Consider the following 19,765-nt stretch of genomic DNA (forward strand, 5'->3'; position numbering starts at 1 on the left):
AAACTTTTGCCAGGCCAAACTTTCAATTACTTGCGAGTCCCCCCCCTAAGGGAGGCACTAAAGGCTCATGGGGCAGGGTGCATTGTATTTAAAAGGTAGGACATGTGGGTTTACGTTTTACATGTCCTGAAAGTGAAAAACTGCTTAAATAGATTTTCACTGTTGTACGACTTAACTCTCCCATAGGCTAACACTGGGTTACCGTCTTACATCTAATAAGTATATCTTCAGATCGGGAGCAGATAGGGATGTGCTGTTTGCACTCAAATGAATTGGATTTTAAAATCCTCTTTAATTGTAAAGTCTCATTTTAGATTATAGTTATGAAAATGCAATTTTTAGTAAGTTAGCTTCTTCCTGCCCAAAGTTCCTGAGGCCTTTCCAGGAGTTTCTAGCTGCCTGCTCCAGTTAATGCCCCACTCCCCCCCCCCCCCCACCCCTCCCCAACTCAGAATGTGTTTTTGTCTCAGACAGTGAACAATGAGGCCTATGTGTTTCTGGGACAGGGTATTCCTGACTCCAATCCTGCCCTGCCTTTTGTCACCTCAGACAGTTTGGAGCAAGGACGAGGCGAAGGGTAACAACTGACCAGAAACAGTTTTGAGGGTAGGTCAGGGAATTACCCCACAAAGTGGCTGGCACCACGTATAAAAATAGAACCTTTAGAACCACTCGCCAGAACACTCTTGGGCCTTTGGAAGATTCAGAAGAAGGAATGCCCTGCTGCTTGAAGGTCTTCCTTGCTGTCTGAAAAGGGAAGAATGAACCTGCTTGCCTTGATCCCAGGCTACCCAGAGTGACTTCAAAGGTCAGTTGGCTGACTTCTTGTGTGAGCTACAGGAACACAGCAAGCTTCCAAAGGCCTCCCTGCGAGTACCCAGCTGATCAGCTGCAACTGGACCTGCCTGAGCCCTGCTCCTGGCCTTTTCCAGAGTGAGTTGTGATCCCCAAGATGTGCACCCTAAGTCCTGGACCCTTGGCTGGCATCAGGGAGAGCTCCTCTGAAGCAAAAGGTGAAAATCCTGAAATGTGGGCTCCTAATGCCTGCAAGTATGTCCATTAACACCAGGACCTTGCCGCTCACTACGACTGCCAACGCAAAGCTCAGGTAAGACCTGCTCTTCGCGTCGACAGCAACCATCTGCAATGACTAGCAAGGGGAGACCTGCACTTTGTGCTACAGCAGTGACAGCCGCGGCCAATGTGCAGCTCCAGCAACGACCGGCTCTCCGCACTACAGCAACAACCGTCCTTGATGCTTGATCTGCTCTTTATGCCAAAAACATCCTCCTCCTCACAGCCCCTCCAACATTAGCTGAACTCTTCGCTCTGGACGTGTGAAGGTAACTCTTCAACAGGACTAACCTGCTTCCTGTATCCGACCTGCACTGTATCGTAGTCAGCCTAAACACGTGACTAGCACAACCATATAACTGTAAGTGGTGCTTAGTGCTATTTTCACTTAATACTTAAAATGCAATATTTACGGTTCTGCTGATTTCATTTTGTGTGTCATTTTTTTTATTTATTACATTTTACTCTTTTATTCTGAATTGGTTTGGGATTTTTCTTGTGTTGTGGTTTTGCTTAAAGAATGTTTGTGTTCTGCATAAATACTTTACACATTGCCTCGAAGTTGAGCATGACTTCTTTGTGCCAAGCTACCAGAGGGTTAAGCACAGGTTTATTTAGTGACTTTTGTGATTCACCCTGACAAGGATTCTGGTTGTTGTATGGATGGGGCATCCACCCCTCTGAAAAAATAATCCAATTTTGTACACCAACCTACTTGGGTTTAGAGACTGAACTAACATCTTTCTGGTGGTAGGAGGTAGAAGGGCAGTTATTTTTCTTAAAACCGTAAGCTTAAAAAAATACTCTGACAGGAGTTGAGAGAAGTTGACTCTGAACAAAAGGCTAGGGTGAAAAATCTCTCCCAGATTGCTAGTCGATGTAGCTAAAATAGAGCTTGTACCACTGGAGGTGGTCCACCAGCAAGGGTACCACATTTCCGGTTTTCAGAAAAACAGAGCCTCCGTTTTATCTGTGTTTAAACATAGGGAATTAACTTTCATCCAATTGGCTAAGGAGTGTAGATAGTTTTGACACTGGTATCTGCACAACCTGGACCGGGGCCTTTAACTTTAAAAATAATTTGTGTGTCATCAGCATAAGCAAAAATCGACAAACCAAGAGATGCAATGAGAAAGGGGCAACAGAGATATTGAACAAGGTTTGGCTAAGAGAGGAGCCCTGAGCAATGACACCGACAATATGAGAGGAGTGAAAGTAAGCCACTGAATAATCTTGAAGACAACCAATCCGAAAAGAAGACAACCACTAAAGCATGGTTCCTGAGATACCAGCCTCTCTTATCCTAGTTGGCAGGATATTATGGGAGACTGTTTTGAAGGCAGCCAAGAGGTCAAGGAGGACGAGGGCAGCATACCTTTATTCATTAGTCTCAGCTCCTAATAGTATAGCTATTAGACTGAAAAATCGTTCACTTTGTGATAGAAAGCTGAAACTTGGTACAAACATTCGCCTTTGTAATAGTAATCATATAACACTCCCAATGAAAAAAAGTGTATGATGCTGCTACTTAATTGCCGCTCGCTTCCTAAACGTTCTACAGAAATTTATTTACTCCCCGAAGAGAGGAATCCTGACGTTCAGTTCTTAACTGAAACGTGGTTAAGTAATGATACTGACTTTGATGTTGTTCAATCTCTCCCACCAAACTATGCTATTCAAAGGCTTGACTGCCATTTAGGGCGTGGAGGCGGCCTGGCCATAATCCATAAGGATAACTTTGTTTGCAGAATAAATGCAAACCCTGTCCCTGATTGTGAAAGTCTTTCTTTTGTGATTGATCTAGCTCCCACATATACGTTTTGGTATATCGCCCCCCCCCCCCATCCCCCCAGGCCCCCATGGGCTCTTTAAGAAGGACTTACCTGAGGTGGCAGCAAATTTAGCCAGCGCCTCCCCTAACTTTACAATTCTGGGTGACTTTAACCTGCATTTTGATGATGATTCATCAGTCTCCACAGAAGAACTGGTCGATGAAAACTGGCAATGTTCCAATTCATGCTAAAAGTGAACAGTCCTACGCATACCAAAGGCCCCCTGTTGGACTCTATTTTTTCCAACATAAACCATCTCTTGGTAGAGGACGCTGTTCTGATTACATGGTCAGACCACTTCCTACTTCCTTTTAACTGGACGTTACCTGATGCTAACATACGAACTGTTAGAGCTACAAAAATTGCTCGTAAATGGCACCTTTACCAGCAACCTGAAGGCCACCGCTCCCCCATTTCATCCCAACCCTATCACTGCCAATGATAATTTTAATAATTGGATCGATCTTGCACTGAATTCTGTTCTCCCCAAGGAAGAAATTTCAGAAAAGGTGGGGGAAAAAAAAAAAAAAAACTCTTGGTATTCCCACAAACTACGTCTGCTTAAACAGACATGTAACAAACTTGAGAAGTTGAGGAAGGACTTTTCTGTCGTTAGTAGAGTTAAGCACTGTAAAGGTATTAAAATCTATAAAAATGAAATTAAAAATACTCAAGCTCTTTATTATCAAGGAAAGATTCTATCGGCAAATTCCTCACGTGAGATATTTAAAGTTGCCAATGCTCTTCTCACACCTCTTACCTCCCTTAGTGGCACTGACAATGTGCAATCGCGTTGCGATCAAATTGCTGATTTCTTTGCAGAAAAGATACAAACCATTTATAACTCCTTCCCTCCTACTTCTGTCTCACAAATGTTTGCATCAAATGATGGACTCAATCCTTCTACTACCATCCTTCTGGAGGAATTCCACTCTCTGGATCTCAAGACTCTGCAAAGATTGCCTAAAGAACTCAAATCGGGTTCTCCATTAGATGCTGCCCCCCTCCCTCCCCTCCCCCCCCCCCCCCCCCCCCCCCCACGGTTCTCCATAAAATTTCGGAAGCAGTGTCACTAGTCATACTTGACTGTATAAATACTTCACTTAAAACTGGGGATTGTACCACCACAATGGAAACATGCTAGAGTCAAAGCGCTTCTAAAAAAAAACTAACCTTGATCCAGACAATTGGGAGAATTATCGCCCAATTTCCTTGCTGCCAGGAGTTAGTAAATTAGCGGAAAAACACATCAATTTGATCTTATCAGCTTTTTTGGAAAATAACAACCGTCTGCATTTTACGCAGACGGGCTTTAGACCCCAACAAGGCACAGAAACAGCCATTTTGGCTTCAGTAAAAGAAATTAGGAAGACCCTCAATAATGGAGGCTGCGCTGCTCTTATCCTGTTGGACCTCAGCGCGGCCTTCGATACCGTGAATCATCATCTTATGATACAAAGATTGAGGCATGCCGGAGTGACTGGGCTGGCACTATAGGGGCTACAGTCTTTTCTCCAAAACAGGGTCTATACGGTTTTCGAAGGAGAATGCTCTTCGAAGCCTATCCCGTTGACTTGTGGGGTTCCACAGGGATCCTCCCTGAGCCCCACGATGCTCAACGTTTACATGAGTTCGTTGGCTGAAACAGTACTCCCATTTGGGGTACAGGTCGTTTCTTACGCTGATGATACTCAATTGTCTCCTTGAAGCAAATTAACCAATTAGACCCCGATCTGGCCACCTGCCTCCAGAAAGTTTTTAGTTGGATGAGCAGTTCCTTTTTGAAGCTTAACGGATCCAAGACTGAACTCTTGCTCTTTGGGAAATCCGCCCCCCAAATATTGATCACTTGTGGCTTACCTGTCTAGACCCCCTGCCCCAAAAAACCGAGTTAAGAGTCTAGGAATCTGGAGTGATCGCAATCTAGATTTTAGAGAGCAATCCCGTATAGTGTCAGCAAGCTGTTATGGACTACTAAGAAGGTTTAGAAAGATGTTTCCTATGCTCCTGTTTGCGGCGAGACGACTACTGGTGCAGGCTCTCACCCTCTCACGGCTTGATTACGCCAATGCGCTATACCTGGGAGCCCCCCGGGCTACCATTAAAAGATTACAAATCGTACAGAACTGTGTGGCACGTATGCTGCTGAACATTCCCAAACGTTCTTCTGCTAAGCCGGCCCTCGCTACCTTACATTGGCTTCCCATCCAAGAAAGTGTACAATTTAAAGCCCTTTGCATCACCCACAAATCACTGTCAGGAAAGGGCCCGCCTCTGATTCGTACCTGGAGTCAACCTTATGTACCCAACAGAGCCCTCAGGTCAGGGAAAAAAGGTCTCATTTGTGTACCTAAGATCAAACGTGCACGTAGTGGAGGCCGACTGTTTTCATATAATGCCGCCAGACTTTGGAACAGTATTCCCCTCCACATACGCTCTGAACCTGACCATGTTAAATTCAGAGAACTCCGGAAAACTTTTCTTTTCCAGTAATTTTTTCTCGTAGCTTACTTGGCGTCTTAGCGCTGGGATGCCCCTGGGTAACCATGCGCTTTACAAATGTTCCGTCAATTCAATTCAATAAGAACAAGACTCCACGTGGATCTTCCCTAAGACGTTATATAGTCTAATTGAAATCCAAGATGGCTGACAAAGATCAAAAAAATAATATGAAATCTTCCGATTTGTGTCAAATTTGGCCCAAAAGTTCATGTGTACACATCGGTGCATGTCAAGTGCATGCCCACGTTGGATCTGTACTGTGATGTCATCAATAAAAAATTAAAATGGCCGCCAATAAGGACGCCAGGAATAAGTAATACACACTGTAGCGAAATTAAACCTATAACTTGCTTAATTTGTATCCTTAAAACACATACTATGAACATTTGGATAATGTTTCTATTGTAATTAAACAATATAACACTATATTAAACCATGATAACATTTCTATAATATGAAACAATAATGATTCGAGTTTGTATACGGTCTTAATCTTGATAAGTTTCCACTGCAAAGGCAAAGGTCTTGCATGGGAGGCTCACTTTTGAGCATTTGCATTGATTTCAGCACCACTTTTTGCACCAACAACAAAAAGTTATTTGCATGCATTACATGCCTCCGGAATGGTTTTCCAATGTGGTACCATTACTCCATCAATCTGCTTCCAGCCTAAATCATTTACATTTGGCAATTCTTGCATGGGCACTAAAGTCTGACCCCAAACATGGCGCCCCCTTGGTACGCAGATCATTTAACATGTTGAAGAAGAGTGTCTTGTGTAGGTGGGATGTTTTCAAGAATTCTGTTCACACTTGCAAACTTGAATTGGTGACCACCATTTATTTCATGCATTGGACAAGTGCAGCTATACATTAGTACAGTGAATCTCGACATTTACGAAAAGAACAGGATCAACAGAACTTGGTCGGTCTGAAAGAAATTTAAATGCTGGAGTAGCAGAAGATAGTGCCATCCAGGTGACGTAATCTGCTTTCTTCCCTTTTCCCTCCCCCCCATGAAAATCCAATGTGGTTTCGCAGCCAATGTGGATTCACATATATCAACGCCTAAGCTTGCTGCAATACTGTGAGCTGGTATTTAGCTGAACTTTTTTCCTGTGCCAGATGTTAACCATAATTCTTGACATCAAATGTATTTAAAATTAGAAATTGCAAGAACAACTACATTGGTATCTACTGTACAAATTATTATTTTGGAGTGACCTTCAATTGCTGCATGGAAAGAATGAACATAACTTGTGTGTCCGCATGATTGCACGGCGATATGATTTAAAAATTCTTAATTGATTTGTAACTTGCAACTTTATCCCGACAGGTGACCATTACTTGCTTTCCTTCGATGTTAATAAGTTGCACATGCCTACTCATTAAACCATACATCTCTGTCTTGGTTTCGTCCTGTCGAAGTAAACTATGCCTGTCTTTGCGTACAGGAGAGTTAGATTCAACTCGCTTGCAAAGACCCTCATCTCTTTTTTTTTTTTTTTTCTTTTTTTCTAAGAGTTTGCTTGATGCTTCCAGTAATATATTTATCCCACACAAGAACCAATCATTTCTTGTTCCTTGTTTTGAGTTTCTATGCAGGGTATAAAAAGTGTCTAAGCATAATCATCAAATGATTTACAAGACTTGGGTGGGATATTTACTATATCTGTCCCATCTAATATATTTGCATCCACCTCTGGAGCAGTGTTGTGTATGGTGGTATTTAAGGCAATGCAGTCCAAAACCTGTAACTTCTGTTCTTCTCTTAGTTTTCAAATTCACAGATATAGATGGCAGAAAAGACAGATTCTCGTGCTTGAAAAATTCTTCCAAATGACCATTTCTTGCCTGACACCCAATATGTAATGTAGGAAATGGATTGCATATACTTTCTAACGAGGATAGTTTGTCTTTGGACTCAGAAGTTTGACGCAGGCTGGTGCTGAATAATTGAAGTTGTTTCCTTTGTATTGTATCTTTTATGGGTTCCGAACACATTTGCAACACCTCATGAAAACCGGGGTTATATTTTGATCTACCTATTTCATGTGCTGTTTTCACCAACTTGATAACTGTAGCAGGCACAACTTTGTTTCAGTCCAGCTAGACTAGATCACCGCTTTCCTCCATAACTGATTATCGATTTCCTCAACTGTGTACAGTAGAGGTTTGACATCTTTTGCAAAAGATTTGGGTGCACTAGATATTTGTTCATTGTGGCAAAGGGTGGTTTTTTTTTGCATTTACGAATGCTTGTTCAAATTCATTTACAACACTGGAAATCTCAGGGCCAGATATCATCCATTCTGAGAGTTCCTGGATTTTCTGTCAGACCTACAGCACCTCCATCTCTCTTGATGATAGCATTTTCCTGCACCTGAATTTGATCTAAAGCAATTAATGAGAATGTGCTGTTGCTTTTATTGACAACCATCTTTCCTGTACAAAACTCTTGAGTGAATGTGTTGGTAGCTTTCTGCTAGTGTCACCATGTTGCGAATGTGGACAGACCACCATTGAGAGTTTCTGATTTGTAGCAGACATCCATGGAACCCTCTGATCAAGTACTTGTACATGCAAATCAAAGTTACCCTATCTAATTGAACAAACAAGTTAAAGTATCAGCAGATCCATATTGATAGCCCAAAATTGGAAGTGTGGGTGTTCGTTCGATTTCCACCTAATCCAGTTAGAAAATTCCCTTATTTCATCAAGATAACTTTTATAAGCCTTCCTCTGTAATATGTACAGCGGAGCAATAGTAATTTGATGAGCATGACGTGTACAGGTTAAGTGGGAAACCTTCAATATAGCATCAGCTTTTCCTATGGTAGTCATGTCTGCAAGCACTTAAACCCTGGTCCATCCATTGTTCGAAAGCCAGTCTCCAAGCACTTAAAGAAAGTCATTTCGATATGAAGTCCTCTCCCCTCCCCTCATCCTCACAACATATGTATCTTCACTATATAGACGTGGTACATCCCATTGAATTTGTTTTGCTAGGGTTAAGAGAGGTTGTTCCATTGAAATAATGGGTGTTTGTCCTGGATCGAGATAATGAACTCTTTAAAGACTCTTTAATGACTTTCATGCAATACAAGACCATGGATTTAGAGTGCGCGCTTTCTGTGAACTGCGGCAACAATGCAGTTGTTGACAGTGGTCTATTGATGGATAGTAGCAGTGAAATATGGTATGCTGTCCAAGATATGTTTTCATCAGAAGAAATATTTTCACTCTCAACATTGTGCATCACTTTTCAAGCCATTTATATTCATAGGTGATAGATCACTTTGGCGATCAATTACTACAGATAGTAATGGGACGTGATAATCGGTATTCTTCATTGAAGCCGGTTCGATATTTGTATACAGTACTGGAAGATTAGAAATCTGTTTTGACTTTGGCATATTCGGATTAATCACCTCAATAAAACAATCAATTCCTTCTAGTTCTTGTTCTGGGTGTTGTGTCAGAGTTATTGCAGGTCCGTGTAAGGAGTGTTTAGCTGTCAAGGAACATGGGTTGGGATCTATGTTATCAATATTTCCACTGGTGAGTACTTGCAACTTCAGTTTTGGTGGGCACACAACTTGTTCACTCTCAGACAGTGTGCAATGCTTTTTCCTAAGTCAGCAGATATTTGCAAAGCCTTATCATATGAAATACAAATACCTAGTTTATGGAGCTTGCCTATAAGTTCTCGATTTCTCGTTTGACTGTGTATAGTAAGAGCAATGTATATGGACAGATGAGTTTCTTTGTTGCTGTTATATCTAGGAACTGAAGAAGAGTCTTTTCTTGAATTATTTACACTGTTAAACATTGGTAATTCGGAAATAGGCAGTGCTATATTGGTAGTGGCTGCTTCACAGGAATACTGATCTCTTATGATCCATCAAATATAATTTTAACAAGGACAAGATGCGATTCCGAAACTGATCGGTTTCTACAATCATCCCCAAATGTCCCGTTGAAGTTTTCAGATTTCTGCATCACTTCCTTCTAACAACGTTTGCTGCATTAGCAATATTTATGGCGTCAAAATTTGGTTTGTCAAAGGCAAATATTAATGCGGATCCTACGTCCTCTTCGACAGTTAACAGGACATCTCTTCCTTCATTGTATGTCTTCAAACCTCTTGTATTTCTGAGCATTCTATCTTTTAGTCTTGTCGACTTGACCTTACCTGCAGTGGAATCGAGCAGCTTTACTCTGCTTGTGTAAAGGTTTACTAAGTCACAGAGTTTGAAAATTGTTTTAACATCTCCCACTCGCGAATCTTTCAGATAAGATGCAAGCTCGGCTAGAGCTATTCCTTCTACTGAGGTGATTTGTTTTTTATTCTTTTGTACACTACGTGCTCTGAGTTCAACTAAACATTTATGATGGGATTCAGCATCCTGTGTGGGCATATCACCCGTAGCCAATTATACAGTAAGTGCTGTATCTTGAACTAACTCGGCACACTGACAAACATTAGCTTAATGCATTACAGATGTATCTGATTCATTACAGAAGAAAATTGCTTTTCTGACTGGAAATGCCGAATGTGTTTTATGGGCTACCGTGTAGACCGCATCACTGTTTTCTTTTCTAAACCTGTTGCAGCTTTGGATTGTCACACTTTTTAAAACACAAGTTATGCCACAATGAATTGCAAGTCCTTAATATCAGCTCAATGCCAGAACCATCATTAAGATTTTCTAGTTCAATATTCATAGTTGCACATTCCAGTCCTTTAAATTTCTTTAGGTTATGGTCTAAAACACTACATCCAAACCCATAATATTTGCATGTAGCATTTGCTGGGCTAATAAGTCTTTCTGAAGTGCTTTCCTGACAAAGAATGTACATGGACCAATTTGTTGCAAAATTATCATGCTGGACAGCTTGACCACTGGTTGTGGGTGTTGCAATAAGGTATTGTTTCGACATGCTTCTCATTTTCAGGCATTACAGAAGACATGTTGAAGCTGAAAAAAAATAGAATTGTACATATTAATATATAATACATATTAATAAATGTCAATAAGTATGAATAATTCCATAAAATTTATAAGCACTTTGAAAGTTTTCTACATTATTTTGGCATCCATTTTATATTTGACATCAGTCTAGATTCAACATGGGCATGCACATGACATGCACTGACTTGTACACATGAACTTTTGTGCCACATTTGAAGCAAATCAAAAGATTTAAAATTAATTTTTTGATATTTACCAGCTTGCTTGGATTTTGATTAGACTGTATGACATCATAGGCAATATCCATTTGAGGTCTTGCTCTTATATGATTACTATTACAAAGACAAATGTTTGCACCAACTTTCAGCTTTCTATCACAAGGTGAACAATTTTCGATAGGAAACAGGCTTAACAGCCGTACTATAACGCTGTCTTTGTGCTAATGCATACAAGGAAGTCGAATTGAAAGTGACAGAGAACAGAATGAGATTCTGTAAAGTTAGTGAGTTGTAGGTTAACACATCTTTCTGTGATTTTGGCCAGAAATCGTAATAGGGAAATAGACTGTAATTCAAAGGTTGTTGAGTATCTTACATGGCTTTTTTCAGAAGTAGTATTCTTATGGCATTTTTCTATCTGTCCGGTATGGTCCGAAACTTCAGTGATGGAGAGCAAATGGCATGCATATCTGGTATGAGAGAGGGTGATCAACCTTGTGCTGCTTTGGGAAGAATACCATCTAATGGGTAAGCAGAGGTAATCGAGGTTAAAAGCACCCTAATCTCCTTCTGTGACATCGAGTCAAAAGTGGTTCATTTTAAAAGTGCGTCTAAAACCCACACAGATTGGGAAAAGAGAGGATGTAAAGATAGGTCAATCAAATTGGCTATTTTATTCATTAAGAAATCGGAGTAGAGTGAAACGTTGTTGTAGGAGACTGTGATGCAAAGGGGGCATCAGGATACATTAAAGATCTATAGATTGGGAACTTCTCCGTAGAATGATTGTGTGATGTCATAATCTGTGTATGATAATACTGCGACCTGGAGTCTTTGATGAGTGATTTATATCTCTGCAAACCTTGCTTATATTTGTGTCTGGCTAAGGAACAGTAAGAGTGTTTCCAAAGATGCTCTCATGTTTTTTACATTGCCTTTTGGCCGTACATAGGTCGTCTTTGTACAAAGAAGCAGTTGCCTTTCCATCCCCAATGTTTTTTTTGTACCAACTCTACTTCAAAAGCGCAGACCAAAAACCGATTCTTCGACACGATGTAGTGCTTTTTAGGTCAAGCCTAGGTAGCACATGCACTGTCTCTTCAAGACATGCAGTATTTACTCTGTGGCCTTACAGCCTGTCTGTTGCCTTTTTATTCATCCTTTCGATTGTCTTTCAGAAATGCTTGCTTGCTAATGGTTAATCCATCCTCTTTGTCCCTCCTTTTTGTGCTTGGTTTCTTCCCACAGAGCATCGCCCAATTGCTGTTAACATTATGCTACTGAGTTTGTGTTCGTTTGGTGGATTTTTTTTACTTTGATTCCTGCTCGTGTCCCTGTTTGCCCATCTTCGGTGGTTCAGCTTCGGCTCCCGTGACTGAATCTCCCCATTCCGTTCAAATACTGAGATGAAATTTCAGACACTTTTAAAAAATATAATTGCCTCTTTAAATTTCTCTGACTTCAAAGTGCCAGGATTTCCCCCAATCCCATCTTGCTTCGCTGATTGCTGCTTTAGTGAGCCTCGGTCACCGGACCTTTAGCAGCCCACCCTTGCAGCACGTTAAGGGCAAGGCTTGGGCAAGTCCTGTCGCATTTTCTCTGAAGCTTGTTTATATAATGTGATCTCGAGCTATGCAAAGGTGTTGAGAAACACTTTACATTAGCACCAGTTATATTACACAAAGTTAGATACATTTTTGGGGGCATTTCTATAGAGTGCGAACTCTGACCCGAAGGTACTGAAGCGATTTACAAAACCATCTGTTACATACAAGGCCAGGTTAATTTTTTCATTTTTAGATGTGCGGATATTAAGTGATGCTGATGTCGCCCCTCTTTATTCATTATTTCCCCTCTACCTGAAAAATGGGAGCATTTTGTTGTTGCTTTGTCCGGTGCCCCTGTACCCAGAGGGCTGGGACAGAGAGCGGGCAGGGGGCTTGTTGGTAAACAGATGGTAAGAGCAGTGTTTTGAATGGAAAACTCTGGAGAAGGGTGTCTGGTGAATAGAGGTGCGCGGGAGGGGGAATGAGACGTTCCCGCCATTGAAAAGTACTTCAATGCTTTTTTTTCATAGGCTGCTCAATACTTTAGTGATGCAGTCGCACACAGAATGTTATAGTGCTGTTGACTTGCATCGAGGTGCATGTTTTTATGTCTGTGTTTTAAATAGCCTTGGAATGTGCCTGAGGCAAGCATGTATTCCTGGATCACACTGCATGACCCAGTGTGTAGTAATTGTATAGCTCTTCAATCACTAGTGGCGCACAGCTCCCTGGATAATATGCTGCATAAACAAACACTTATAAGGTTTTAAAGGCAAGACCTATTGGCTATGACAATGCTTGTTATATAGAATCCCACTTTTCTTCTGTGTGTTTAAAAAAAAAAGAAAAAAAAGGGTCTACAATGCAATCTATGAAGGAGGTAAGTGTGAGTCCAAATTTATATCAAACTCATTTCTTTAAAAAGTGAAATCTGTTCATTGTAACCAGTATTGATTTTCCAAACTTATATCAGTGCTGGTTCAAAATTCCAGTTACAAAATTGGTTTTGCTGATTGTTGTACTGACGGTGGGATCCTGCTTATGTTTTTTTATCAGTTATATATTTGCATATTGTTTTTGCAGCATAACATCAGAAAATGTTGCAGAGAGGTTTGGAATTAGCCGGGAAAAGCAAGATGCCTTTGCTTTCTCTTCCCATCAAAAGTAAGTGTTACCAATTATTTTTCAAGTAAGATGACCAAAGTGATTTCGGGTGTGAGATAGCATGCAAGTAAGAAAATAATGATATGGTACATAGTTTATATACACATTTTCCCTATATTAAAATGGAACTATATCCATGATGGCTTTTGTAGATTCAGTCATAAGTTTCCAAGCAGCAGGTATTCTGCTGGGCCAAAAATCTTTTGCCTGAGTTTGGACTAGCTGTGCCATCCTGCCCCTGTATGTTTCTGGACAGCTCTGTATGTTTTCCTCCATTGAGCTTGATGCCCCCGTTCAATTTATTATTGCACAGAAATGGTCGAAAAGGCAGTAAATTAAGGCACAAGATATCTGTGCACATGCCAATCAAAGTCTGTAAGTTTTTAACCAAAGAAAAATGATCTGTGAATCAGTTTCAGACATGCAGTTTTCCCTAGAAAGGTGGGAGCGAAGTGTGCTGGGGGCACAGTGGCGGGACATGCTTTTATAGTAGTATCAGAACGGTTTTGCAGCAGACACATGGATATAGCTAAAAAAGGAGCATACAGTTGTCTGGAGACTGAGATCATGAGAAGGGAAGAAGACTACGCTGTTATAAGAATGTAAGCATTTTTGGCAGAGCAAGCCAATCAGCGCATTCATGTCCCGGAAAGCCAAGATGTGAATGAGAAGCAGAAAAGAGACACAGATGGGCATCTCCTCTAGGTGTGGCTAGCATGAGCAAGAAAACATGGCTGCAGCAGTTACAGTAACGTTAGGCCAATAACTTGCCCTTTACACCACAAAATCAGCCAACATAATGGGAAAATGACTCCTGCAATAATAGTAGAGCCTTGGGTTTTTCAAATGCTGTGGCCCTCCTTGTTGGCTCTGGCAGCCCATCCTGGCCACTCATGCTAGTACCTGGTTCCTCTTCATCAACTACACACTTATGATGGCTACATAAGTGTGCAAGGAAAAGACTGAATGCAAGAAGTGTGGATCCTCTACTGGATTGCCAATCCACATTAGCACAGGGCTTACATCTGGGAAAGGTGGTGTAGTCTCCCTGCTACTTGGCCTGTGAATTGTTTTTAGATACGAGGCACAGAAAGAAGCAGGTTACACAGTGACGTAGCACACTGATGTCATAAATGATGTCGTAGAACATATCATGAGTGATGTAATATGTGAGGTCATAAGCAGCGCATGACGGGGGCGAAGATATGCTTAGCTTTGACTATAACTGGTGAATTTTTTTTTTTTTGTTACGTCACTGACCATTTCACCTAACTATATCGTCAATTAAACGTTTTGTTTTTCAGATAATTTCCAAGCTTTTTTATGTAAAGAAAAATATAATAACAATCCCTAACCATAGCTTAACTTTAACTTTTTTTTTCCAGTGAATTTCTTGTTTACTTTTAATATTTTGTTACCATACATAAAGCCAATGCATTTGGCTGCGCTTGGTAGGTGGTTGGATACAAGGCCAGGCCGGCAGACAACCCCCTCCTCCCCAAGAGGCAGTCAACCCCACTCCACACACACAGCCTTTGATTGTGCGTGGCGTGGAAGTGGCCATCCCCTCTGCAGGCAGCCAAACCGCAACAAGCTGGGGCGGTGTACGGTTGGCTTTCAGGCCATGGGAACCCCATTCCCCAGGGTATTTTTTGTTTTTAAAGGGTAGGGGCTGCACCCTCCCCGAGCCTTATTAGTCCCCTAGGATCCCATGCCCTTGAGCCAAATTCCATAATTAAGGAGCAGAGGGCATGCAAGTTCTCACCACTCCCCTGAATCCCGAGCCTACTTGGGCCCCAGAAACCTCATCCCTGGGGCCAAATCCCAATAAAAAGAGAAGGGGCGGCATGGCCACTCTCCCCAGGCCTTTTTGGGCACTGAGGACCCCATACCCTCGGGCCAAATTGCAGAAAAAAGGTGAGCGCCCCCCCCCCTCCCAGAGCCTTTTTAGGCCGCCAGTGGTCCCATCCTCTGGGACCAAAACCAATCCAACAGGGAAGGAGGGGGGCATGCTGCCTCCCTCCTTGAGCCCTTTTAGGCGCCAGGGACCCCATTTCCTGGGTCGAAATCCTACACAAAAGTGACGGCCCTAGCCTTATTAGCGCCTGGGGATCACTTTGAGAGCTGAATTGCCTACAAACGTGTAGGGGGAAACACAGCCCCCCTGCCAGAGCCTTATTAGGCCCAGGAGGCCCTCTCACCCAGTGCCAAAAGCAATAAAAAAGATTTGGGGCTGCGCTGAACCCCTCCCCAAGCCTTATTAGACCCCAGGGACCTCAGCTCCTGTGGCTCAAATACATTAGTATGGAGAGGGAGCATGCTGCCCCTCTCTCGAGCCTTCTTGGGCCCCAGGGATCCCAACCCTGGGGACAGAGGTGGGTGCCTCCTACAAGTTGAGGGCCTCATTGGAGCCCCAGCAGGCTCCCCACATAGTGCAGGAGCTGGCATTGCTCCCGCCTGGACGGAGCAACTAATTATGCATGCTCCCTCCAGACGGGAGCGTTATCTCTGCCTGCACTGCTGCGAACAGGGAAACAGGACAGAAGTCTGCTCCCAGCCAGCTGGAGCATGTTTAAATCTTCCTCCAGCTCGGAGCAGACTTGCTTTCCCTGCCTGCAGTAGCGCGGGCATGTTTGCTCCCGTGTAGCGGGAGATTTAAAAATACTCCCGCCAGGCTGGAGTTTTCCTGCCCGTGCTAGTGCGAGCAAGGAAATGTCTATGCCCAGGGATAGGCTTCCCAGACACAGCAACTAAGCTAGTCCCTGGGAATGGGGTCTCGGGGCCTTTAAAAGCTCAGTGCTGGCAGCCAGTCAGCGTGCTACCTCCACAGGACTCTGACTCCAACGGGAGAAAATTGGCCCAAGGACGAAAATTGGTCTTTTTGTTTTTTTTTAATCTCACAAAAGTCACTCAAACCCAACCGTCCGGATATACAAACCTATTTGAACCTCAATTTTTCAAAAACTGAACGGATTTACACCTAATCACAAAAAGCACAATCTGCTCCCCAAGATCTAGCTTCCTGCTAAATTTGGTGTGATTTTGTAAAGCAGTTTTTGCGGTAGCGCTCGTTAAACAAATTTGCTTTTGGGACCTTCTTTTTCTCGGTGCCTGCGTGACGGATCACCCTGCAACTTTCCAGGAAAGAGCTGAGCTGAATTTGCTGGTGTTTTTTGTAGGGATGTTTATAGAAGGTTTGTCACATGGCAGTCAGACTTGCCATGGGAAGAGTTTTTGTTTTGCTAATAACGTGGGTCCCATCTGAAGAATCTTCTCAAAATTTTCCATAGAAAAGTTCTTCCACCTTAACTCCTTTGCGAAAAGTTTTGGAGGTGATCTGTCAAGGGGGCAGAGGAAAAGTGGGCTTCCAAATCACAATTTCCCGATGCAGTTTCCTAAGGATATTTTAGACAGCACTTCAACCAAATCGGCTAAATAGAATTGCACCAAATTTGGCAGAAAGCTAGACCTTTACCAAGAAAGCGTACTTTTTGTGATTTCTTTTTTTTCTTTTTTTTTTGTAAATCGTTCAGTAGATATGGAGAAATTAAGGTTTAAAATGTGTGGCTGACATCTGGGTGTGATGCTCTAGTAGTAGCTCCCATAGCCTGTGTTGTGGGGCTATCGGATTTGGAGTCTTCCAGCTGTTACAGACTGCTTTCAGGAGGAAGAGAGAACCGAGTAGTGGGCACTTCAAATAGAACAGATCCCAAACACAAGCGTCAAAGACTCTGGCTCTAAATCAGATTGGATTCCTGGAAATTGATTAATAGAAGGGGAGCTTGAGGCTCACAAAATTGTCAAGCATTCAGTCAGGCTGTGCGAGGAGAAGAAAAGTCTTCTGCGTGTGACCAGGTCTGAGGTTTAAGGCCTACCATTCTCTCAGCTGGGTGAGGGGACATAATCCAGGGGAAAATCATGACCACCTGCCCCTGGAGCACCAGTGCCTATTTGCTGGCCAGGACCAGTGTGCCCTGTGAGGAAAGGGAGATAGCTGAAGGGTGGGAGGTCCTTTGGGGCATCCTGCAGAGTGGATCCCTTGATTGAGGAGAGGACTGTCATGCCGATTGGTCCGCTGTCCATGTGTGATTGGAGAATTGGTGGCCCCATATGCCAAAGCGGGCAACAGGAAAGAGGAACCTGCTGCTGTGCCGATTGGGCTGCTGGTGGAGTGTGAAGCAGGACTGTTGACCCTCAATGCCAGAGGGGGCCAACGAAAAAGACAAGGATTGTAGCCTGGTTGACGCATTCATTGAAAGGAGATGCCACACTGGTGTCCCTTGCTGCCCGAGCCCTGACTGATATCTGAACCAAAAGCTGTCTAATCTCCACCCACCTGTAGGAAGGATCAAAGGAAACTCACCTTTGCTCTGGAGGATCCCTGAGGACATCCAGTCGCTACCCCTGAAGAGCCGCTAGCTACTGTTACTCACCAAAGGCCGCCACTGCAGCCTCCGCACCTGTGAGTGAGAAGCTCTCGAAGACTCAGGCCATGCAATCCCTGCTGGTGTGGGTAAGATTGATTGAAGGGCCGGAAGGCCCTGGGGGAAATTGTATGCCAGATAGTGCTTTGGCAGTGAAACTCTTTTGACTTCTCTAAAAGAGTCGAAGTATGACTCCTAAAACTCAGGCTGCTAGTGGAGCCTAACCTTAATGTCACCTATAGTGACTGGGGAATATCCACCAGTTAGAAGAAAGTAGGATTCGGGGCCTGCCTGTTGAACACTAGAGCCCTGGCCTCAGGGCGCTGTGTGCATAGTTTGTGTATGCCATATTTAACTTTTTGTTAGTATATAAATACTACTTTGAGTTGTAAGCCTGTGTTCAACCCCCTGTATCTTTATTCCTGCACCCAACCCCAAAAAGTCTTGGACTGCTCGACCAGCGCTACCACTGAAAGTGCTGAAGGAGTACTTGACCCTGTTGTAAAGCATCCATAGTAGGCCAGGCTTTCGGTAGGAAAAGCCTCCATCCCCACAGTTGGGCCCAGTAGCTCTAGCTTGACACTGGCCCTCTGAAATGGGTTCTGACATTAGGTATGGTAATTTTTTACTTTGCATTAAAAACCTCAAATATTCACTGAAAAAAATCAAAAGTTTAAGTGATGTTCTAGTTTGGTGAAAACGTCTGGTAAAATGTAGCATTTTAAACTAAAAAAAAACTACTACAAGTTCTAGTTTCTGAGCTAACTAGAACTTCTGCCCCCACCATGCTCTGCTTATGACCACAGATTGCATCACTCATGACCTGTTTAGTGACATCACTGACGACATCATTGATAACATCTCTAATAATATCATTGATGACAACACTGGCGATGGTGGGGGCACATGTTCTAGTTAGCTCATTAAAATCTACCTGCTGAATTGTGACCATTAGGAGAGTTGTCTTCTTGTGTAAAGTAATTGTTACATGGCATCTAGGAAGCATTAAGGTGTTTTTCTAATAAATATATATATATGTATAGGTTTAAGTAAAATCATTAAGTCTTGAACTGATGTATAAATTAGCATTTAAAAAGCAAACCAACATTGACATTCACAAGTTATTGTTTTCTGAGGGAACTGTAACTTTTGCCTCCGACACGCATTGCTTATGACCTCACATATCACATCCATCATGACCTGTTAAATGCCTTCATTGACGGTATCACTGACGATATCATCCAAACACTTTGACAGTGTCTTAAAGGCTTTGTGGATATGAAGTAATCAATTACCATGCACCTATGGCGAATTTCTTTCACTAATCATGTGATAATGGACATAACGTCTGACCACATGCTAGACACATAGCACACTTCTAAAATCACCCATGACCAATAATCATTGTAAATGACAAAGCGACCTCTGCTTATTGGATAACCTTCTGCAATTCTAAAATCATTTGTCTGTTTAGTGGTTCTCTCTCCAGAAGACCACTGTGCCATCAAAGTAAAGTTACTTACATTTGCTTTTCATAGAGTTCTTTGCACTCCTATTACTCAGCAAGTTTTATGTTGTCACTTCTTCCTGGACAGTAGGTCCAAATCTGATGCGGAGGTTTGAGAGGCTGTACTCCAGACTGTTTGCTGACTCCATTAATACCATTACTGCTTCACAAGCTTGTGAGAGGTTGAATAGGTGGAGAGTTGGATATAAAGAAAAATTACTTGCCTGCACTCCAATCATTCACAACAACTTAAACTTTCTGATGTCTTTTTCAGGGAGCTAAAGTTGAAGGTATGGAAAGGAAAGAAAAGTAAAACAAGCCACGTGGCAGGGCCTCAATTTTATCTTTGACTTCATTAACCTGTAAATTCCTCCTGGTTTCACTATTCCCTATTGTAATCGAGGGCTTGAATTACAGTCTGAACACAGCTACAATAGGCGATTAATTTGAGGCTGTTCTCCTTGTGACACCTGTGATGTTTGATTTGAGGAACAAGATGATTTATAGGTATCGTTTTGCCCT

General features: G+C 42.5%; 1 protein-coding gene across 1 annotated transcript in view; it reads left to right on the plus strand.

Moving 5' to 3' along the window:
* Positions 1-19,765, plus strand: part of LOC146796344 (3-ketoacyl-CoA thiolase B, peroxisomal-like) — a 105,043-nt gene that overhangs the window by 69,395 nt on the left and 15,883 nt on the right. The window contains exon 7 of the mRNA XM_085628868.1: positions 13,232-13,312. Coding sequence (XP_085484994.1) covers positions 13,232-13,312 — 81 coding nt within the window. The remainder of the gene's footprint in view (positions 1-13,231; positions 13,313-19,765) is intronic.

This window comes from Triturus cristatus, chromosome 10, assembly GCF_964204655.1.
Source record: "Triturus cristatus chromosome 10, aTriCri1.1, whole genome shotgun sequence".
NCBI lineage: Eukaryota > Metazoa > Chordata > Amphibia > Caudata > Salamandridae > Triturus > Triturus cristatus.